General features: G+C 32.1%; 1 protein-coding gene across 8 annotated transcripts in view; it reads right to left on the reverse strand.

Annotated features, from left to right (window-relative positions):
- The window catches only part of LOC106880698 (uncharacterized), a 405,084-nt gene that overhangs the window by 129,666 nt on the left and 249,574 nt on the right, over window positions 1-25,844 (reverse strand). For 2 of the 8 annotated variants that reach the window (XM_089358809.1, XM_052971294.2), the window contains exon 3: window positions 5,042-5,081. The exons of 5 other annotated variants lie outside the window; for them this stretch is intronic. Coding sequence is in view for 1 of the 3 variants with exons in the window: in XM_052971299.2 (XP_052827259.1) it covers window positions 8,603-8,626 (24 nt within the window). In the remaining 2 variants the exon portion in view is untranslated. Of the gene's footprint in view, window positions 1-5,041; window positions 5,082-8,602; window positions 9,187-25,844 lie in introns of those variants that run through there. One more of the 8 variants, XM_052971299.2, reaches the window with a different exon arrangement.

Genomic DNA, 25,844 nt, shown 5'->3' on the forward strand with positions numbered 1-25,844 from the left:
ATTCAGAATAGCATTTCAACAAACAACAAATGCAACAAGATCCTTTCTGAACGTCACCATAAAAGGAAATAAGTGGTTTCCAACATTAAAATAAGAGAACACATTTGAGATGAGAGAACTACTTCAATACACAGGTTGAAGTGTAAATATAAAAATAACTATGTACATGTACAAATATGTGTGTGTGTGTGTGTGTAGTTGCTCCTTATGTGTGGGCATTATTTTAGAGTAAAGGACATTTGGGATTCATAGGGGATACATAATTGTGAAACTCTGAAATAGTTACTGGTTTATAAAGAGGAAATCCAGCTTCTTTTTGTGATGTAATCTTTGCTATGTGAAGAATGTGGTGGGGGCCAAAAGGGAGAGTTTATAAGGACTATTGTTTTGTCAAGAGTGTTATCTGTATATAGAGGAAACAGTATTTTGGGGTTGGTTTCCTCGAAGTATGGAGAAACAGTGTTTTGACTGATTCTGCTGCATGATTCTAGGTTAACAGGTTCCTCCTGCAGGATGCTTTTAGAGGTTTCTATTCATAAACTATGTGCAGGACTAAAGGGGACTATTGTGGCTGTATGATAATAAAACTTGTGAGTGTGTGGTTTATGCTGGATACAATAGATATGTGTTGTGGCTTTATGTGTATAAAGCTTGTGAGTGTAGCGTACATTGGATATATAATGGAAAGCTTTCTTTTAACCCTTTAGCATTTAAACCAGCCATATCCAGCAAAAATATTCTACCTGCTTTATGTTCACACAGGCCAGACCAGGCCCAACAATGCTACTCTCAAAATATACAATAACATCATCAAAATTTCAAAGCTATCAAATACTTCATGGTCAATTCAATTCAATGTGAATAAATAGTGATTACTTTTGACTGAGTAATCTGAATGTTAAACGGTTAAAGACAACAGCTTTGCTTCCACAGGGATTGTTAAGAAAGAGAAAACACTAGTGATCCCAGTGCTTCTGGCTTTACAGAAGCTATGGATTAATAAAGAGATTAGAGTTACTGTAAAAGAGGATCAGCTACAAACATGTCATTTACTGTATTTAATGAGGTTGTTTTCTAAGAATTCATTCCAAGTGGTGATGCATGTGTGTCTTTTTCTCTTAGATATCCTTGATTGTGCTTTTCTGCATGTACAACAGCAGCAGCAGCACCTGTTGTTAACCGTTAAAGATCAGACAATGGTTTTAATAGAGATGCTAGTATTTATGTCCATAAGGTATGAATTTTCTAAGTTCAATAAACATTGCCGTTTTAAAGTAATTGACCATAGGCAGTGTATGGCAACAATCGAAAGTTATTGTCTTTTTTAATCGTATCAAGATTTCAAACCATTCTTGTCCTGGAAGTCTAGTAATGTATACTAAATTAAGTAACATCCGTATAAAGTACTTTGAATGAAATATAGAAATGTAATAATAATAATAAAAATAATCGTTTCTAATTTAAGCACAAGGTCAGCAATTTTTGGAAGGTGGGGTTAGTCAATGCCAGTACTTGACTGGTACTTTATTTTACCAATGCCAAAATGAAGGAAGGCAAAGATGGCTTTGGCAGAAATTGAAATCAGAATACGAAGTGGCTTTTTTTGCAACACTCCAATTCTACTAGACTACTGCTTCAAATAATATTCCTTTCTACTAAAGGCCTGAAAATTTTTTTGGGGGGGACTAGTCAATTACATCAACCCTAGTGTTTCACTGATACTTACTTTATCAACCCCAAAAGGACGAAAAGCAAAGTCGACCTCAGCAGAATTTGAATTCAGAACATAAAGACAGATATGCTATTGATGCAGCCAGCTTGCCGTCTTAATAATAATAATAATAATAATAATAATAATAATAATCTTTTTTACAGGAAGCACAAGGCCTCAAATTTGAAGGAAGGGATTAAGTCGATTACACTGACCCCAGTATGTAAGCTGTATTTATTTAATCAATCCCAAAAGGATGAAAAGCAAAGTTGATACAATTCTATATCTGACCTCGGCAGAATTTGAATTCAGAACATAAAGATGGGCAAGCTAACAATTCAGTCAGCTTGCCGTCTTAATAATAATAATGGTTTCCGATTGAAGCACAAAGCCAGTAGTATCAGGGGCAAGAGGAGTAATTGATGGCACTGATCCCAAAATTTAACTGAAACTTTAATTTATCAATTTCAAATGGATGAAAGGTAAACTTGAAGGGATTTGAACTTAGAATGTAAAGAGTTGCAACAAATCCTGCAAAGCACTTTTACCAAGTTCACTGCTATAGCAATAATAATAATTCTGTCTACTCAAGGCACAAGGCCTGAAATTTCGTGGGGGAAGGGTCTAGTTAATTATATCAACTCCAGTGCTCAACTGGTACTTATCGACCCAGAAAAGGTTACAGGTAAAATTGAAAGCAATGTAATTTGAACTCGGAATGCAAAGCAAGAAGTAATGTCACTGAGCATTTTGCCCAACATGCTAACGATTCTGCCAGTTGCCTTAATCAATTATAATAATGATAATTCTTCCTAATTTCAGTACACAGCCAGTAATGTTGAAGGAAGGGATCGAGTTGATTACATCAACCCGAGTACTTAAGCCTGAAAGAATGAACTCAGAACATAAAGGGTCGAAACAGATGCTGCTAAGCATTTTGTCAGACAGGCTAACAATTCTGCCTTTATAATAGATAATTCTTTCGAATTTCGGTACAAGACAGCAATTTTAAAGAAGTGGAGAATTAGTTGATTAAATCAACTCCAGTATGTGGCTGGTACTAATCTTATCGAAAGTGAAAAACGAAAGGCAAAGTCGACCTTAGTAAGATTTGAACTCTGAATGTAAAGAGCCAGAAAAGAAATCCCACAAACAATTCTGCCAGGCCACCACCTTAATAATGATAACAATAACATTTTCAAATTTTGGCACAAGGCCAGTAATTTTGGGGAGGGGATTAGTAGATTACATCAACCCCAATGTTCAACTGGTACTTATTTCATCGAGCCCAAAATGATGAAAGGCAAAGTTGACCTCAACAGAATTTGAACTCAGAACGCAAAGCCAGATGAAATGCCACTAAGCATTTTGCCTCGTGTGTTACCAATTCTGCCAGCTTTCTGCCTTAACAATAATAATGATAATAATTAATAATAATAACCTTTCCTACTATAGGCAAAAGACCTGAAGTTTGTGAGGAGGAAGTAAGTCAATCACATGGACCCCAGTACTTGACTGGTACTTAATTTATCAACCCAAGAAGGATGAAAAGCTAAGTCAACCTTAGCGGAATTTGAACTCGGACTATAAAGAAGGGCAAAATACTAAGCATTTTGCCTGGCGTGCTAACAATTCTGCCATCTCACCACCTTTATGATAATAATAATAATAATAATAATAATAATATTAATAATTGCTTCTAATTTAATAGCAACATCCCTACAATTCAACAAACTTCTAAGGAAATAAACCCTCACAATGAGCATATCTCATAATAATGAGGATTTCTTTAAACATTTATAAAATTTTAATTTCGTAGAAAAAGGTGAATGGGAGAGTGTGATATTTATACCTCACCCAACATTATTAGAAACATATATAAATTAAAACAAAACTGATTTAAACCAAACTTAACTGCATACTTATTTTTTGAAAAAGTACAAATAAGATTTGTTGCAAAACAATAGAAGTTAGCAACATTAGGTTCTGGTGGAATTCTTTATAATTCCCATTTTAAAGTTAGCATAAAATTTATAGGAACACGAGAGAGTCAAATGAAATGCTTAAGATAATGTAGCAAACAGGAATCTTTGTATCGAATATAGATATTTTATGGATAAAATAAAAAGTGGAGAATATAGACGAAGCGAGAAATATTCAATTAGTTGAGAAGGAAAAACAAATAACCTTGTGTTAAATGTTAATGCATAAATGTACAGATTTATTTAAACTGTTTTAGACTTTAAAAAAAGAAGAAAACAATTCCTATTAATACTGGGAACAGAAAGTCTCAGCATACAACACTTGTTGCTTTTGTTAAAACACAGTATTACACATATTCTTGCAAAACCTCTTAAGCTAACTTGAAAACATAAGGGAATGTTAAGAGCCAACATTTTCTCTCATTTTCTTCTTTCTTTTTATCGTTTCTTTTTTTCCCTTTTTTTTTTTTTTTCTTCTTCTTTCCCTGAGTAGAAAATGAAACCAACGTTCTCCAGAAACACATATTTATATTTAAGTGGAACATTTCAAATTTTTCTTATCTCTCAAGTATGACCTAGAGCAATTTCTTCAAGTAAGTGATAGAGATGAGTAAGAACAACTACTGAGGAAACAATGCTTCTCGATTAAAATTTTCAAATGGAAAGTATAAAATTAAGAAGTAAATAAAGTTAACATTTGAAATATGAGTTCAAAGGAAAGTAATAAAAAGAACTTTAAAAAAAAAAATAATAATTAACAAAAGCTTGAGATCTAAAACACAGAACTTAAAAAAAAATGTTTTATGAAAAAAATTAATTTTAATTTTATAATTTTTTTACTACAATAAAATTGTTTTTCAAGGAATAGGGGGGGAAGTGCTCTTAGTTAACATAAAGTTATTATTAATATTAACATTTATTATAATTTTTTTATGAGAATTGAATGTGTTGTAACTGTTTAAATAAATCTAAAAGTATGAGTTTGACACTAATTTCACTCCTTTGTGGTTTTACTAACTGATCCTAACAGATTACATCTCGTTGAAATGATGGAAACTGGAAAGATTCACAGTTTCATATGCTACTAATACAGAATATCCAATTCCAGAAATACTTCTGAACATTTCTTTAACTTTTCCAAAAATATTTAGGGAAATACTTGAACCAATACTAAAGTGAAAGTAAATGGACTTTCCTGTACTCGTTGTTCAATGTATAGGCAATATTTAATTCAGGTTTGAAGTATTTTTTTTTTCAATTTTATTTCAACCCTCGTTTCGAAGTTGAAAAATAGAAAAATTGTTAATATATATATATAAAAAAAATGTTCATGGTGTAACTTACTCACTTGGCTTTTGCTTTTATTGTTATAGAAAAACAGTGCTTACCTAGAAATACAAGAAAAGGTATATATCAATGAGAATTCAGAAACAATTTAATACAGAACTATAAAAGTTATGCATAAGTTGCAAAAACAATAATCACAATAAAGAGCTTATGTTTAAGTAGTTAGTACTATTTCAAAGATTCAGAAACATTCTACCAACATGTATCACTACTTTAGTCTAAGCAATATAAAACATGGGACATATCCAAAATTGAATTACTTAAAAAGAATTTACAGAAAGGAAAAAATAAAACATCTAATGTCTAATGAAACACAAAGAAAGCCCTATAAATGCAGTGTTTGACAGAAATCGGAGAAAGATAAGAATGTCACTGAATTTCACCTGAAGTCATTCATTTCAAAAATTCATTTGATTCTACATAATGACATGTATCTCCGGTTTTAGATTATCACCTTGATAAGCAGTCAATCAACTGTATTTTATCTCTTAGTTACATAGACATAGGTAGTGGTGCGTAGAATTGATAGCTTCTATTGAAGTTAAAAACATGTGGCTTTTAGTATTGGCGTCTCCCATTAAACATTTTCAATATTGTTTCATTTAAGTCACAACTCTGGAAGAATAAGCCTGAACTAAAGAAATTATTATTGAAGCCATTAAACTGATATTTTTAGTTCAAGTTAATTTAATACCAATTTAAAAAATAGTTACAGCAAATTAAATTTATGGAAAAAAATAGAATTTATGTCCATAGATACTTTTGCAAAGGTTTTAAAACAGTTTATGTTTAATTTCTTGAAGATGTAGCAAACAAATAAATAGTTTGAAGCTTAAAAGACCTGCAGTTACATGGTTATATTATAAAAGTTTGCTAATTAGTTGAAAGATACAAAAAAAAAAGTATGTAATTCCAGAAGTATTTAAAAATAAAAAAAAAATTTAATATCAAGGAATTAAAAAATTTATTTCATAAAACATGCAAAATTATTAAAGTTGCTGCAATTAATTTATATTATTTTTAATCAAATATCATAGAATTATAAATGAAACTGGATCCCATGCACAGATATTTCTATGAATATTTTTTCCATTTGATCAAGTTAAAAGGTTTATTATTTTTTCCTTTACAATTTTTTTTTTGTTTGGCAATTTTAGTTTTGAGTAACATGAATGAATAGAAGTTAAAATGAAGTACATGAAGCACACATGTTTGTATTCTTTTTTTTTTTTTTGTTATCTAGTAACTTTGTACAACGAATACTAAATTATTCCATTGCAAAACTCCTTAACTTATATAAATGACTATAAGATTTGAAGAAAAGAATGCAAAGTTGGAAATCAACGTAACAACGCTACTAGAAATGATTATTAAAAATGTCTATAATATTGTCATTTGTCTAATCAAATAAGTGTTTTAAAGTAGAAATGTGTGGATGATAACATTTCAAAGAAAAAAAAAGACTATTGAAAACAGTTCAAAGAAACACCAAGTAGTAGTTTCCAATTAATGACTAAAGTCTTTTACATGTTTGGATATATTTCTTTTACCTTAGTGGGGGGGGGGGAGACAAAAAGAAAAATCTAACATCATTCATTAACGGTGATGTTTATTCGTTTTTCCCTACGAGAAATTCATAAATCTAACACGCACACACACACATGCATAAAAAAAAGTTGGAATTCTTTCACTCGATCAGTTATCGAACAGAGAGAGACCCATCTACGTGTGTGCGTAGTCTATATACATTGATAGAGTCTTTTAGTAAGTAAAATCACGATGGTTATATTTCATAAAGCCGAGACGATAATGGAATGTAATCACTGTCGTTTATATATATATATATATATATATATATATATATATAAAGGTGGTAAAAGACTAATTGACTTCATGTAGAAGAATTCAATGAGAAATCATCATCGACGCTCATCCAAATCCCACCCCCACTACACATTTTCTCTCTCTTTCTTTCATTGTCTCTGTCTCCCTCTACGCACGCACCTACAGGTACACACGTATTGCAATCAACTGTCATGAATGTAACCTAACAATTTAATCAGTTAGCAGATTACATGCAGATTCCTAAATAAAAGACGAGCTAAATCAATAAGACGTAAGTCACAATAGTATTATATATTCGTCTAACAAACACACACACACACACACATATATATATATATATATATATATATATATATATATATATATGCACGCGCGCGTGTGTGTATGTCCATGAATTTTTCTGTTTTTATTAATGATGGAATGTCCAACAGTGACGAATACGACGTAAAACGAAGAAAACAAGGTTAGATCCCAAGTTGAACATGTGTAGCTTACTTTGTAATAAAAAATGAAAGTGAACGCCTAACTGAAGGAAGGAACAACGAGAACAAAATGAGGAAAAAAAACGTATTAAATAAATGCGCAGAAAGGAAGAAAAAAGAAAGAAAGCAAACTTATTAATGACAGTTCAATAACTGCCACTGCTCTGTCGATGAGGAGAAAGAAGAAATAAAATAACACGAACACCACCCACCGATAGAAATTACCTGTGTATATAAAGGTAACTAAGAATAGATATATGTGAACCTATCAAAGTGAAAAATAATAAGACGTAGAATGCTGAAACGCTAGTGAAAAAATATAAATCAATATGTACAGCAGAATGTCTATATGGAAGATAGATATATGCTATAAAAAAAATCTCTCCAGCAAGTTTTATTGAAGTGTAATAATAATAATTCTGTATGATTTATGCTCACAAGCTTCCATGTCGACCTGCCTTTTAAGTAAGGGAGATAACCCTCCGATAACGACGACAGCCGTCAGCACAATTACACGATCCGCTAAAATTATATTACATACATTCAAAGCATTCACTATTTAATTCATAGATGATTATTTCGGGTATAATATCTTGACATTTGCTTCTTTTATCTGTCGAACGAAGCTGGTACTATAAAATCTTAAAATGCCCGACGACGATAGCTAAGATAGTACTTAAAATAAATAAATAAATAAATAAAGCAAATTGGATTCTTTTATTCAGATCTAATATGATATAGAAACGTAACTGACATTAGTTTGATTAAACACATACATACATACATCAAACATTTATATCTGATCGGAGGTAATGAGATAGATAGATAGATAGATAGATAGATATTACAATGTTCATACTAAGTTGGAAATAAAGCAGTGTAAAAACACTTTTCTTTTTCTTTTCATCACTTGAAACAGACCATCAATAATCCTAAAAAAAATTATAATGCCGTAAAATCGAATATCTATATATGATAGCGAAAATGAGTGTATGCATCATACATGTATTTTGTATAAATCTTACAACCGTGGCGTCTATGAAATATGAACGATGTTCAGAGAACCAGACGCCGTATGAATGAAAGACCGTATTAGCTGGCAATCCCGTGAGTATATTATGTGTACATATATATATATATATATATATGAGAGTGCACGCGTACATTATAGGGATTCTGTGAATGTATGTGTGTGTGTGTTTGATCGTAACAAGGGAGTTTCCTCGAAAACTTACCTCACTCGGCACCGTGGTCAACATCTGGAACTAAGAGGCACCATCACCTGCCTACCTGCCGGTCACCAGGCACAGAATGATTTCAAATACACTCTTCAGACATGGCTAGAGATAGCAGGGGTGGAGTACGGTGTTACAGTCCTAGTGAATACTAACAACAACAGCAGCAGCAGCAGCAGGTGAACCAAAGATGAGTCCAACAACACTAAGTGGAGCCAATAAGCTCTTCCCATGACTCCCTATTTGGAGGGAGGGAAATATCTGGGAGTGTGAGAAGTAGTAGAAGTCTGGTGGTGCGCACAAAAACAGTAGGAAAAGATTGCGGACCGAGTTACATACAAATAATATAATATAATATGGAGAAACCGGTCTGACAATAGACGGTTGTAACAGCAGTAAGATTAGTTGCTGAAAATAGTTGTCGTTTTTAGATTGGATAGAATCTGACAGTCGTAATAAGAAGAAACACCTCACTGCTAACCGACTACATTACATGGGAATATCTATGAAGGAACAAGCTACATCGTTTTAGTGGCTGGCCAACTGTTGTTACCACTAGAGAGGAGAGACCAGCCTATGTGTGCGCTATTAAATAATACAGGAAGGGGGAGCGGAAAATCCTGCGGAGGAGAGAAATAAGGAGGTGGAGAAGGAGGAGCGACGAAGGACAGCAGACGCAAAAGATGCCAGTAGGTACCTCCCTCAATTCATACCATAATACATTTGCAAAGTCCACTGAAAAAAAAAAAACCACCTTCTTTATTTTACACCAGCAACAGCCAAGCTAACTTGGATGACTAACAGATATGCACAACAACAATTGCAACAGCAACAAGAAACAACAACAAATAAGCCAAAAAAAAAAAAAAAGAAAGAAAGAAAAACGGTACAGTAACAGAGGAATATCTGTTTGACAAGCAGCTGAAAACTAATGATATCTTTCATTAAAAGCAATTGAAAAAAAAGTAATTTTTTTTTTTTTTTTTTAGTTCAGAAAAACTATCTGGTTATGTTGGGTATCTGGGGAAATATGCTTACAATGAAAGGATGTGGTTGCAAGGCCAAACTTTACAACTTTAAGAGAGAGGAAAAAAACAAAAAAAGGAAAGAAAAAAACAAGGATTTACAGTAAATTTTGTTTGTTTTATTTCATTGAAGATGGCTATATTTTCTTATCTAAATCTTATTACTATAATTTTTGTAAAATGGTGGAGTAAACTAATAGAAAGGTTGTAAGTGGATATAATACCAGATATTTTCTTTTTTTTTTTTTCTTTCTTTTCTCAAATGGATTTTATATTTATATTTATTGATGCTCCGCAATCTATGTAAGATAACATACTGGAAGAAATACGATGAATTCCTATGTTCACAGTCAATATTGCATAGATTTCACTAAGAGAACACAGGTAAGAACAAGAAAATAAAAGAAGAAAAATATCGAAGTTTAAATTCTTTTCGCTCATTTTTTCTATTTCATTGTATAAGATACTATGTAGTTTAATGGAATATATTTTTGTTGTCTGTCGGTAGAGAATGTATGCCGTGCCACTGCTCTTGTCTATGCAGCAAATGTGCAGTCATGATGATAGCATTGATTGCAGATCAGCAATCGACTTGAATAACAGCAGACAGAAAATATAGATTATAAGTGAATACAATGGTCTGCATTAAGCATACTGCTGCTACTATTCTCATGCAGATTTAAATTTTCAAAAAACAGAAAGTAACATTTCTAGGTATAGCACAATTTTGTGTGTGTGTCTGTGTCTGTGTCTGTGTACTCGCATGTGAGTATTTTTCCTGGATACTGTTTTTGTTAACTTGTATAAAACAAAGCATTAGACACAATTAAAACCCTTCAAACTGGTGTTCCAGTATAACCAGTCCCTATTTCAAAAGAATAAAAACAAAAAATAAACGAATTTTGATTTAAGCTGGTCGAGAATATTAGCTGAATTAAAAAAAAAAACAAACTTTATCTAAGGTATTTTCCAAATCTAACAAACTAAGATGCACACACTTCCTTTAACTAGATTCCCCTTCATTTCAATATCTAGTACTGTACCCCTTTTTTAGTTTTCAGAGTGCATAATTTGGTACACAACTGCCAGCCACACCAATCACATAAACTACTATTGCCACTAAACCAAACGAAACGTCTTATTGATTTTTAAGGGGAAAAAAAATAGGTGAAGTTCCTTTCAGTTTATAAAGTTATGCTTAGGCTCGAAACCTTGACCCTACTTTCTAAAATCCAAGTTTTATGCATAAAAAGTAATAATGACCTTATGAATTTAAACTAAGTAGAATTGGAAATACTATCAAACTGATAAATCTGCAAATTCCATTGCACTACATATGCATAAAGTAATATCAACTACTATGAATTGTCGCATTACACTATGCTACATATGTCTTTGAAATTTATTTAGAAAGGAGATGGTAAAACTGAAGAAATGAGCAATGCTGGCTGGATTTGTAGGGCCAGGTCTGATTTTTGGGGGCAATATTCTTTAAGAAGGAAGGATAATAAAGAAAGTATACAGCTCCTCAACACTAACAAGGCTTTGAGATGTGACAAGATTATCAAATTTACAAATAACAGACTTGAAACATAGGCTAAAAACAAAAGAAAATTCCACTGAAAAGAAAACTGAGAGATTTCCTCAAACTAAGAAATTATTAGTGTGCGGATACGGATTCCTCAAAGAAGATATACAAGGTTAGAATGTTTAATTTACTTAGTAGCACACTCGCTAAGAATTACTATCTTCTTTTTAAGAGTCCAGAAGTAGGAATAAAATATATCAGCAGACAGTGGTTATAATAATGCATGGGGGGCAGTGAAATTGAAAACAGCTTCAATGTATATATTGATTAAATGCTATATCAATGACCTAATGTCATTGATATAGCATTTCATCAATAAATAATGTCAGGAAGTATTGATAATTAACATATTTTACTAAAAAAATTTTATTAAAGATATAGTTTCATCTGAGCTTTTGTTTCATATTTTCCAAATTTCACTGACTACATACTTGTAATAATGAGCTTATTGTATACAGAGCTCAGGTGCACTATACCACTGCATACTTGTAAAAAAAACAAAAAAACTGTGGAGCAACTTGCAAAATATATTAATTATATAGATATATCTGCATGTACGTGACAGTTAATATTTTGACTTCCACATATGAACTATAGACAAGTGACCATAATTGATGATGACCGCTTAAATATGATTTTCATTCAATTTCTGATACAAATGTAAGTCTTCATTCTATAGAGCAAAGTTGAACGCTGACACAACATAGAACCGTCATGGAACTGCTAGACCATTATTCTTATAGCATATAATCTATCATTGAATATAACTATTGAATGGAAATTATTCAATAAAACCTGAATTATATACATGCTCAGCAAAAAAGAAAACTTTTCTTTGAGAGTCCCTAACAAATGCTGCTCTGCCCTGACCCACCCTGACCCCATACCTCCTCTGCAATTAACAGGGAAATTACAATTAAGAATCATTTCCATGCAACATTCAGCATATCACCTCTTAAACATACATGAAAAAAATGTTTACTACAAAACCTGTAAAGTCAATGCATAATACATAACCAGTAAAAGTCTATGCATTTAACTAAATGGAGTTTTAGTTAACTATCAAAGTGCATCCACAATTCACTTTACACTAAGGTGTTTTGTTCAACATATATTCAAAATATATGTAGATATAATTTTTTTTTTTCAATCATTTAAGTAGGGGAAATAACTCTCAATTGGCTTTATAATTTTTTTTTACTTGTGTGTAAAAAGAAAGTTTCTTTCATATAACAAGGTGAAATGAATGAACAAAAGAAACCAGCATGGTGTGATATCATGTAAACTGAATGAGTGGGTACGATAATGAGAAACGGAGTTGTATTTAGATAAAACGCTATAAAGAACTTTGAGGAACTGTAACGTTATCAGATATTCTAGCAGTTTTCCAATTAACTAAGAATGCTTTCTTTGTTTTAAGCAATAAATATTGAGGAGTATATATATATATTTTTTTTTCTGGACACAGTTAATAAACTTGGTCCATGGTGATGGTGACAACATTTCTGCTTTCAAAAGTGATAATTTAATACGATTAAAGTATCTAGTTAGCTTCTCTATCCTTACCACAACTATTTGCCATAAATACCTGATTAAAAATATTGTAATAGTTTATATATATATATATATATATATATATATATATATATATATATATATATATATATATACACACACACATATATATATATGAGTGTGTGTATGTTGCATGAATTGAAGTCATCGATACAGAATATTTCAATCTATCTTGTCTTCAATAAATGCTGCATTAAACACTCAATCATATCACAACTGCTAGTAATGATATAAGCAGGTAACAAAATTTCAAATATACTGCTAATCCACTGAAACAATAAGCAGTTGATAAGTAGTAAAATTTAGTATTACATGACACTGATTTCTCCTCACAGTATAAATCACGTTAAGAATAATGCATTAAAGAAGTAGTAATAAATCAGCATAAATCTGCAATAAGGGGGACGAATTGTAATGATTCCCACCCATGTAAGTGGAGTACACCTATAATCTCTCAGCAAGCTTCGAATACAAATCAATCTCCCCGTCTTCTTTCTGGTATACCCAACTCAGTAGGATGATTCTGTGGTACTTTTAGCTCCACCCTAAATAACAGACACCCATATTTCAGCAACAGTCGCATTTCAAACTACAGCAAGTTCTGAAAATATTCTCCCATATTTGAAAAGATAGCAAACAGATATTTCAAACTGAAACCATTTAATAAAACCACTTAAACAAGTAAATAAATAAATAATAATAATAATAACGATAAAATTGTTTCTAACATTTTATTTTTTTTTAGAATAATTGTTTAATATCAATTTCTAATATAGACACAAGGCCTGAAATTTTGAGGAGGGGGTTAGTTGATTAAATCAACCACAGTAATTAACATGTAATTTATTATATCAGCTCCAGAAGGATGAAAAGCAAAGCTTACCATGACAGAACTCGAACTCAGAACATAATGAACCAGAACAAATATCACAAGGCATTTTGTCTGACACTCTAACGATTCAGCCAATCTTCCGCTTTAATAATAATAGCAATAACGCTTTCTACTTTAGGCATAAGGCCAGCAATTTTCAGGGGAGGGAGAGTACTCTATATTACTGACCCCAGTACTTTGAACCGCTGAAAGGATGAAAGACAAAGTTGACCTTGGAGGGATCTGAATGTAGAATGTAAAAGAAAAACAGAACAAATACCGCAGGGCATTTTCCCCAACACTCTAAAAACCACAATGCATTGTCTTCAGTACTCAAAAGATGCCAATCTACAATCCATAATAATAAGAATAATAATGATAACCTTACATATAGAAAGCTTGTGACTTTCTGAGGTTACAAGTAGTAAACCATTACCACCATAAATTCTCCCAGGAATAAGACCAAACCTGATCTTTGTTTCTATAATAATAATAATAATCCTTTCTACTAAAGGCACAAGGCCTGAAATTTTGCAGGAGGGGACTAGTTAATTACATCAATCCCACTGTTTCACTGGTACTTAGTTTATCAACCCTAAAAGGATGAAAGGCAAAGTCAACCTCAGCAGAATTTGAACTCAGAACATAAAGACGGACAAAATGCCATTAAGCATTTTGCTCGGCCCAGTAATGATTCTGCCAGCTTGCCACCAACACCATAATAATAATAATAATAATAATAATAATAATAATAATAATAATAATAATAATAATAATAATAATAATAATCCTTTCTACTATAGGCGCAAAACCTGAAATTGTGGGGAAGGGGGCTAGTTGATTACATCGCCCCCAATACATAACTGGTACTTATTTTATCAACCCCAGTATGTAGTTGGTACTTATTTCATCGACTCTGAAAGGATGAAAGGCAAAGTTGACCTCGGTGGAATTCGAAATCCGACTGTAAGGACGGATGAAATGCCGTTAAGCATTTCACCCACTGTGCTAATGATTCTGCCAGATCGCCGCCATAATGATAATAATGATAATAATAATGGATTCAAATTATGGCATAAGGCCAGCAATTTTAGAGGGAGTAAGTAATTTAGATTACATTGACTCCAGCATGCAACTGGTATGTGTTTTTTTGACTCCCACTTCCACCCCACCAGCAAAAGAGATGAACAGTAAAGTTGACCTCAGTGAGATTTGAACCTAGAACATAAAAAAACCAGCATAATAACACAAAGTATTCAGTACTTTAACAACTGCTAATTCTTTATCATATATATTTATGAAGCATGGCAATTCAATAAACTGATACTCACAGACCTTTTTTTTAGTATTTTTGAATGGATCCCCTTTGAAGTCAATTGTTCAGCAATATGTTCAAAGGTAGTGAAAGTTTTAAAGTTTCGTGTTTTTCCCAAGGTTGTGCTATATGTAATGAAAATAACACAACATTTTAACACCCATATTAATGCTGATAGTAACCCAAATCTAATTTAGTTTATAAGACAAAACCATTAGCTAAATGAAGTATTCATACGTGAATTAAAATATCTCATCGTGATTTTATTTAAGGACCTTAGTTTAGCTTTCAAATGCCAGTTTAACAATGATAAAACTTGTTTTACAAAATCCTTCCAAATTTTTCATTAATTTTAAAATCAACTTAAATGCACACTTTATAGATATGGTCACAAAACAGTTAAGGAAACTTTACACAATATTTTGTCAATTCATATCTACAAGTATCCTTATTGACATTTACGTTTTCATAGCTTGTGAACATTAGAATTTCTGCAGCAGCATACACTTCTGTATCACTTTCAAAACTATTCTTTTTCAATCAACTTGACAAGTTTCAGATTCTCTGAGATTTATATAAAAATATTTGGATTTCGTAGAAGTTTTTAAAGATTTTATTGCTACTGATAAGAATAAATGCAAATATATTTTTCCATTGTCATTTTTAGTATTCAAATTAATTTATTGCTTAAAATATTAAAGGTAGACAAAGAAAAAAAAAACAAACATTAAAATGACATAAAAGCATTAAATTCACTGTTTTTAGTAATGCATTTTTTTCTTTTTCATCGTGCTTAGTTTTAGTTATCATAATAATAATAACAATAATAATTAAAACTCTAATTAATTTCCTACACTAAACTCCCAATTCAAATTGCTGAAAATGTTGTGTTCTTTAAATATATTACATATTCAGACAGAATAAAGTCATATACGCAGATTGAAGACAATAAAGAGCTATTTTACAACTAATTTCCATTAAATTTTTTTCCTTCATGAAAATATTTCTTGAAATAAATTCGTTCATATACATATATGCATTCACACACACACACACATATATAATGCATAAACATACAGGTGGATATATATATGAGAGAGAGAGAGAGAGAAACAATAGCCTAATGCTTTGAACACTACAAATAAGAACTTAAATCTATAAGTAAAAAAGTATACACATCAGAATTACTAATCACATAGCTGACATATCTTGTGTTAATATATTTCACAACCTTCTGAGTTATACTAAACATTAGACAAGCATATTCTTATTCATTAAGGGACGGAATGGTTTGCAAAATTGTCTGCTTTTCACTTATTTGTGATAACTTACTGTCAGAGGCATGAGGGGTTAGCCTGAAACAATAACGGTGAAATTTGAAGAATTATTGCTTATGTTATTTGGTTTGAAGCAGGTTTAATATCTAATGGAATGGTAGGGGTTTACACTGAAATTTAAGAGATTGGATAATGAGAGAGTTTCAAAGATGGGTGTAATGAGTACATTAAAGTGAAGAGAAAGTTACGGTAGTAATTTGTTGAATAGGAAACAGGAACTTTGCTTAACAGCAAGGCAGGGGCTGGAGCCAGTTTAGCAAGGAGATAAATAACATTGCATTAGAGCCAGGAAAAAGTTATCAAGTGACTTGCTGGCTGTATAATCTCACATTTAGAGGCATTGATTATGGATAGATTTGCCAGAATTAAAATGCATTTTGGCTCAGTAAGGGAAACCCAATCCTCTCAGTGCAGCTTTTAGAATATGTTGTGAGTCTGGAGTTTCCAAAGGCGATCCTTACAAACACTTGTATTTCACCCGCATAAGGTTTATGATGCTATATAGCTGTCCATGGATAGGTTCCTGGGGTTGAATAATATGGGCCTTTTGGTGTGTCCTGTCAAATGTTTTTATGTATTTATGACAGCTACACAGTAGGGAAGTGTGTAAAGGTTTAATGAAAAGAAGATAAGAAATAAAGAGATAAATGGTGTGTAAGTGGAAAAAAGTGCAATCAATTCAAAAACAGGTTAGAAAGGTGACATCCCCTTGGGAAATGCTCGAGTTAAGGAGCAACAGGAAGTCCACTTTCACATAGTGTCACTAGAGTAAGTGACCATGATTTAATCATGATGGCAGCAATGGGTGTGCATATGGAACTGGACTTTGGAATGAAATCTGATCATCAGCATTAGAACAGGTATCAAGATATTCTGGGGAGAGGGAGGGTGTATAAATACCATGTACTTAATATTAGAATGTTTAATTTATTATTGACTAGGTTAAAAGTAAGGGGGGGGGGTCACCTTTTAGTGGAGTTATCTCTGAAATTATGATTTGTTCTGTAAAGTTAATGAAATTAAGTCTTCTTTACAATTGAAGAATGACATAAATGCAAATAAACTAATAAATAAAGTATAGGGGTGGGGACTTCAAAAGAGTCATGTATCGTAGATAATAAATAACTATGCTAGCTTTTACATGGAAATATTACAATACATAAGTCATCAGCCAAATACAATGACTGCTCCAAAAGTAGCAAAGTTGCTCTTCACACAAGACCAAGATTTACAGTTGCAATTAGGGGAGTGGAATGATTTGGAAGCATTGGATGGTGACATCTGGTCAATACATAAAGAAATTTCATGTCACAAAAAGTTTTCCCATTCACCTGATTTATCCTGTGCCTTTGACCATAACAGCAATAGAAGCAATTAATGACTTTTAATTTTTTAATGTTTTAGTTAAAGGTGGTGAACTGGCAGAGTCGTTAGCATGCCAGGCAAAATGCTTAGCAATATTTCATCCATCCTTACATTCTGAGTCCAAATTCCACTGAGGTTTGCTTTACCTTTCATCCTTTCAGGGTCAACAAACTGAGTACTGGTCAAACACTGGGGTCAATGTAACGGCTTGGCCCCCTCCCCATAAAATTGCTGGTTTTGTGCCAAAATTTGAAACTAATATGTTTTAATTACATGCCCATACCACTAGAGATTCCATTCAGCAGAAAAACCTTCAAAAATTTTATTGAAAACTTTATATCATTTCAATGTCAGTGCCTAATTGTACAAATCTTCAAATGCAGGTTATTTTCTCTAGTTAGATATTAGTTACCAAGCTGGTCCTCACTATAAAACAAACCATAAGGTAGTATAGAGAAGTTGGTGTAAATTTTCATTCATGCCTGAATATTAAGGCATGATCACATGTCTCCATTTCAATAACCCAGCTATGATGTTAACTTAGTAGTGCTTTCACCAAATGAAACACCTTGTCTAGAAGTACTTAGTGAAAATGCAAGTGACCAGTAAGTAAAGTGGCTCTTAAACATATCATTTTTCTGATGACAATAGAACACTTCAACTTTATATAAAACTTCAGCAAAATTACCATCAAACTTGCAACACAATTCCAAACCAAATATCACAAAATGAGTGATAGAAAGAAGTGTGCTTGTCTCTTGGATTGTTGTTGTTGTTGTAATGAAATAATTGTATTGCTTGGTCATAATATAAATCTAAACATAATAACTTAATATCAGGTGTGACTTTATCACTTTCATCATTTGGTCAATTACTTTACATTCTCACATTTAGCACATCAACAGTCTCCTCTTTTGAATGTATGTATATAAATGTACACAAAAATATATATTTATAGAAATTCTTATTAGTATGGTGACGCTAATCATTAGACACCAATGTATTCACACTAGTTTTTGAATAACTTTCTACGTAAGTGAATAACTGCAGGCTCTTCTCTTTTTATGATCACACCTGAGGACTAGTAGACTTTCTCCTCTATCGTTGTTTGATTAGTTTTTCTAATGACTGTTTCTATCTACTTATTTGAAAGATACTGATTCTACAACTAATATTCACTATTCACAGGAAAATACCCACAATTTCTTCATTTTTATGCCACCATACATACATAGATACACACACACATTATCTGTATATTTAATATCTGTATATTTAGTTATCTGTATATTTAATGTGTATTAGTAAACCTGCACTTTTGGCCTCGTTACCTTCCCATCACACTAAACTGTTAATGAACATTTAATACAGATATATTTGTTTAGAATAAATTTATACATATGTTAGAATGAGTTTCTTGTTAGTTTTTCTTTTTCATGAATGATTATAAGAATTTCATGAGCAGTTAAATTTGTTCTTGTTAAAATATAAAATGTGGACACAAATAGGAGAACAAACATGAAATGTAAGAATGAACATCATATGTGACCTTCCAAGTACTTCATGTTGGGGTTTTTTTTTTATGTCACATGGCCCATTAATTTATTACATATACAGAAATGCATGTATTGAAAATCATAAATTTTTTTTTTTTAAATTAACAATTTACTGCTGTATAAATAAATCTAATTTGAAATTTTGGCACATGACTTAACAATAAAAGAAAGTTTTATGGAGACCTGTCAAGTAAATTAGCATAAAAATTAAAACGCGACATTTTAACCAATTTAAATTAGTAGAACAATAAACCAAGGTTTCGAATACAATTTTCTTTGTGAAGAAACAAGAGAGAAGTTATTTTAAATGGAAGTATTTCATATACCATAAAATATTAATCTTGAATAGATATGGTAAAGTAGGAGGACAAGCTTCATGGTACTTAGTTTATTTCTTCAGATAAAAGAAAAGTAAAATTTTCCTCTGGCTTAGAGTACAAAGTGTAACTCATTAAATATTATGAATAGGTTACTAGCTGACCTGTTACTAGAAAAGAAACCGTGTCGATGGTCAGAGAGGAGTCAGTTACTTTTTATTTAAAACCAAAGTTGACCCAAAGTTCATAATGCTTTTTGAGGCAAGATAGCCATATATAAAGTAGAGGTTTCTTTATTCTTTATGGGGAAGGTATTTCAAGTTTCCCTGATGCAGTAAGAGAAGGTAATAGATAAATAGACACATGAAATAAAGTAGCAAGCATTGATCTTTGGCAACTGACCAGATATATAAATCAACTAATGGTAAAATGCAAGAAGAGGAAAAAGCAATTTATAGTAGAAAAGAGAAAACTTTAAAGATGATAGTGATGGAGTGCTGAAACAACCCTGCCCACGATTTGCAAAAGGGAGGTGCATCATATCATCTATGAAGACCTGTCAAGTTGCGTGTGTGTATGTGCATGCGTGAGTGTGTGCATGTGTGTGTGTGTGTGTGTTTACGTATATGTGTTTCACTGTGTTGTGTGTGTTGTTTGTGTATTCATATTTGTGAATACCATGACCAAAGTGATAAGATACAGACTTCCACAATACTTGAGGGAATACACGAGACGCATCAGAATGTGTCCTTTGACAAGATGCTTATGCCGGCTGACTTAATCTATCTTGGTACAAGTTATTTACTAAATATAATGCACTGTGAACACTGGATGCCAGAATAAAAAAAAAATCAGTTTAACATTACTTCCCATACATGAATGACTAAAGATTATAGAACTACAATAGAGGTGGTGTTCTAAATCCATTGTTAGTTCTAGAACTACTTTTGAGATTTACTTAGAGGTTTTCCATCTCTCTCTCTCTCTCTCTCTCTCTCTCTAAGACACTACCTTTGGTTAACAATAACTAGTAACCTACTAAATATTATAGTGTTTGTAATAACATAAAACTATGTTTAGTATTTAAGGAATGAAATTTTGAAACTTAATTGCTGCAAGATGATTATATTAGCAACCTTGGATAGATTAGCAACTTGGAAGATAGATTAGAAAATTGAAGAGAAAAATTGATATTTATTGAAGCAAATAGATATTTACTATGCCTTTAGTAATATTTTAAAACAACTTCAGCATCAAAATATGTATAAATGTTTACCATTGCTGCTCACAACAAATTTTCTTATTCCAATAAATCACGAAATCATAAGTAGTTCCAGATTACCCTTGATAGAACCCACCACCACAACCACAATGGTCCAAAGATTCAAATTTAGGTAGATGGTGGATAGAATGCAGTGATGCCAATGCTGATGCCCTTCCAAAGTGTATTAAGTGAGAACATAAGGGAATAAGCACCAACAGGAAATTGAATCTGATTTGTGAATTGTTTGTTATATAATACATTAGTAAAACCTATATCGCAATGTCAAGTTTTCCTATTCACAGAGAGAGAGAGAGAAAGAGAGAGAGCTCTTTTGTTGTACTGAAATGGCACAGATATATTTATTGCTAAGCATAGATAATGAGCCATATAACATTTTCTCTCTTTTTTTTTTTCCTGTCATTTCACCGGTTGAGAATCATATTCACTGCAATTCTCAATTAAAGGGTCTAATGATTACAGAACATAAATATACTTGGGGAACATTTTTTTTTTTTTTTTTTGATAGGCTATAATGCATAATATATTTTTATCTATTATCTAGATTGAACCTCAGAGGAATTACAATGGTAGAGTTATATTGTCAAATATAACATTTAATCTGACTTTGACACCTTGCCTATAGTCAATATATTTCTATGATAGCACTCTCTTTTTAATTAAGTTGCTTTATTAGAATGTAGTAAATTGAAGATAAGAAGTGTGTCTATTCTCAAAATATTAATGTCTGTAAAATATTTTAGAAAGCTTAGTAACAAAGAACTAATAGAAAATAGTTGGTTTCATTGTTTGCATGTCCTGTAATAAGTCAGGAGAAAAAAAAACTGCCCTGGGCTTGTTTTTTTCTATTGCTATAATCTTCAATGGTTAAAATTAATGAGCTAAAAGTTATTTTAATTTGACAGCATACTTAGAACTCTTGATCCAACAGGCTTAATTTTCTACAAAATGATTTTACAATTAAAAAAATATCAAAACAAAAATCGAATTTCTTGTTTACATTTCAAGAGCAAGTTACATTGATTGGATTAAATGAAAAAAAAAAAAGGTTATTTCAAAGATGACTTATTTTCTAAATAGCAGTGATAAATATTGAGAAAATATTTATTTCACAGAGAGCTGTTTACAAAGAATAGATTAAATTCATAGTTCTCAAAAGAGACATCTAAAGTGATTTACAAAAAAAAAAAAATCAAAATAATATATATAAATTTATTGTTTTAATTAAGTAATCACTCTTTAAATAGTATAAAAATTCTTTATATTTAATCTCAGACATCCAAACACTTGTTTCAGGCTACTTTGATAACAACACCTTATGCTATTGCAGAGACATTGTCATTATTTGAAATGAAGATATAATTTCAAAGTGCTAGATTAAATCTGTGTTTAATATACACTTATTAATTGTTAGAGGTTAACAGGCCTCAGTTTTGTAATCTAAAGCCATAGGTATTGTAATAATAGTGGATAGCTTAAAACAGAAATCTTAACATAAGAACTGAATTTTTGTTATCACAACAATTTCAACTGACTAAATAACATACCAGGAATGTAACACATTATCATAGCAATAATACAACTCTTAGAAAATTACAGCTTATACGTTGAGCTGTAGTTCACAAACTCAAATTGCTTAACCCTAAATTTGGTAACTTTAGTGTTAAACCTTTTGTAGAGAGAGAAGTCAATAAAATGAGTACTTTTATCAAGACATTCAAGTGTTTGAGTTACTAAAAGAGTGTTTGCTAATAACATCTTTTTCAACTCTGCTGATGTAACATTGAGATTGGAACGAAGGATTTATATTTGTTGAGAAAGGAAAAAGAAGCAAGTCTAGGATTGCCAAACAGAAGTATATTTATTTAGAGAACTTAGTAATATTTAGATACAAGTGTAATAATTAGATTTTGGTTGTATATCCAAGCATTGGGAGGTTAAGATATCTTAGAAAACTACATTCAATGAATGAAGTCAACAAGTAGAAAAATACAGAACACTTGAAATGATAGGATTACCTGCTAAGAGTCAAGTCAAATCATTTAATATCTGGAGTTCATAGTACACTAGATAAGAAGAGTAGTATGCAGTTCTTGAGAATTTGTATCTACTCATGAAATGAAAGGATAGGGTGTGTGTGTGTGTGAGAGAGAGAGAGAGAGAGAGAGAGAGAGAGAGAGAGAAGGGGGTCAGAACATCTAATTAGGTGGTGCTATAACATACATGATTACAGAGTAATTAAAATACATAGAAAGCTGGGAGATTTCGCAGAAATGAAGTACAAGTTTAGCAACATTGGAACAACATAGCTTCACAATCACTGTCTTTTACAGAAACAACATTCAAGTATGTAGGAATAAGAGAAGCTTTGACAGTGAGGTAACACTTGAAATATAGTAGTGAGTGATCACAAACCTTGATAGTAACAGTAATGAGCAACAAATGAAAATTTAATAATAAAAGAATGCTACACCACCAATGTAAGACCATTAGTAGTGGGAGCATGTGCATTTTATAAAGGTGAGTAGCAACGATTTTAAACAGAAAATTATCTCCACTTTTAGCTGTTATTTAACCCCAATCAGTTCTGATTCTGTAGACCAGTCTATTGCCTTTTACTTTTACTGTGGCCATGATGGGGCACTGCCATGTAGGGGTTAATCAAATGAATTGGTCCTAGTATTTTTTATGTTTTGTCTAAGCCCGGCACTTATTCTACTCGTCCCCTTTCACTGAATCACAATACCGATAGTCAAGCATGTATCCATGTATGTATGGATATATATTCACACATGGTGGTTAGTGTTGGGAGGGCATCCATCCAAAATAAGCATGCAAAAACAGACACTGAAGCCAGCTCCTGACAAACAGTCCAACTCATGCCAGCATAGAAAGTGGACGTTAAATGATGATGATGGCAGGCTTTTTTCAGTTTCTCCAGACTCAGGACTATAGTAAAAGGCATTTCCCCAATGTGCCACACAATGAAGGTGAACCGAGACACCTGAGATTAAGAAGCAAATTCTAATGATGCAGCCACACCTGCACCTACATTCAAAGAAATTCCAGCTAACCTGTCTTTTTCTATAACTAGGACTACAAGTACCCCAAAATTGTTAAGACAGTGGAGTATGATCTGAAGGAATTTGGCTGTTATTTCTAACATAGTAGAGGAGATGCCTTTCTTGGCCTCACTTCTGCCTCCTCCACCTCTCTGGGCCACTCTCTTTCCCTCTCTCTCTTTTATTTTCTATACTATTGCTTAACCTGGTCCCATATTCTATCACAAAAGATATTAGCAAGCTGGAGGAGGGACACTCTATTTCTGTTTAAAGGGATGAGTGATGTGTATTTAATGATTTAAACCCCAGTCAGCTTCACTTTTGGTTCCTGTAACTGAAAAGCAATATTTTAGGTTCCAATCTTCTGCTCTTACAACATTCAGTCTGTAATGAGAACCAGATTTTCTACATACACAGTTCTTCCGTTTCTAAATTCTACACGGAAACATCTGATTATATAAATATATATATATATATTTATAATATATTATATATGTATATAATATAATATAATATTATATATATATATATACAGGGTGGCCCAAAAGTAGGTTTACAGTCATTCAACTATCTATTTCGCATTCATATATTAACAGTTAAGATCTTAATTATAAGAAAATATGAAACCATTATTCTATGCTAATTTAGTTAATTTTGTCACGCTCCCTTTCCAGTTTGTAAGATAGAAATTTAAATGTGATAAAATGGTTTTAAAAGAAATTTAAAGTGCCTACATGATAACTATCAACATACTTTTAGGCCACCCAGTTTGGTGGCCCAGCATGACCACAGCTTTGAAGCTGAAACATTTTAAAGAATTTTTAAAGAATTTCAAGAATTGAATATATATATTATATATATGTATGTATGTGTGTGCATGTGTGTACATATGTAATTATGCATGTATATATATATATATAATGTATATGTACATATACATATATACTTATATATACAGACATGTGTGTGTATGCGTGTAAACACTCACACACACACACACACACACACTCACACGCAGGAGTGGCTGTGTGGTAAGAAGCTTTCTTCTCAACCACATGATTCCGGGTTCAGTCAGGCCAAAGATTCAGGAAGCACAAAAACTAGTTACCACTTTCAGATTTTGTTAGAAAAGAAAATTGAAGTGAAATACTTTTAGTACCAAATCTCCCTCACTGCTGCTGGATGCTGCCTGCCCGATACTGATACTGCTATACTTTTAAGCACTAAACAGCTAAACGAGATGTTTCCTCAAGACAAATACTGTAGTACTGAGACTTTCTTGCAGTATATCCATGTTAAGTAAGATATACAGATTGCTACTAAATAATACTTCACAGACTTGCAGTAACTGTATAACTTAATATTATTCTAAACATGTCCTAGATGAGCAAAAGTAAAAAATATATTCAAAATATATTACTGGTACCCATAATACTAATCCTTAATTTCTAGCATAAGACCCCCAAATATTAGGAGAAAGGTCATTCGTTTTACAACTGTTTTGCCAGGGCCAACTATGTATTGAAACACTTTTATAGCTGGATCTTTTTAAGTAAAGGATTTTTAATTCAATTTGTCTTTGAAGGCACAGAGCAAGAGGACACTTTATTGATAGGGAATGCAAATGTAATGTCACTGTCTTATTTTTTACAATGTTTACATGGAGACATGGAATGTAAACATTCATACCAACATATGAGCACATACATAAATATATGCAGAGGGCATACATATAGCTTTTGTCAGTTAATTCCATTGGTTATCCCAAGGTGAAAGTAGAAGACACTTGCCCAAGGTACCATGATGTGTGACAGAACTTAAGACCATGTGGTAACAAAGGGAATTCTATATCCACAAAATCATGTTGCTAATTAATTATTAGGGTATAGTTCAGGGGTTTCAGCCTGGGGTCCATGGACCCCTGGTGATCCGCTGAGGTAGTACTGGTG

Source organism: Octopus bimaculoides, chromosome 10, assembly GCF_046866305.1.
Source record: "Octopus bimaculoides isolate indiv1 chromosome 10, ASM4686630v1, whole genome shotgun sequence".
Lineage (NCBI taxonomy): Eukaryota > Metazoa > Mollusca > Cephalopoda > Octopoda > Octopodidae > Octopus > Octopus bimaculoides.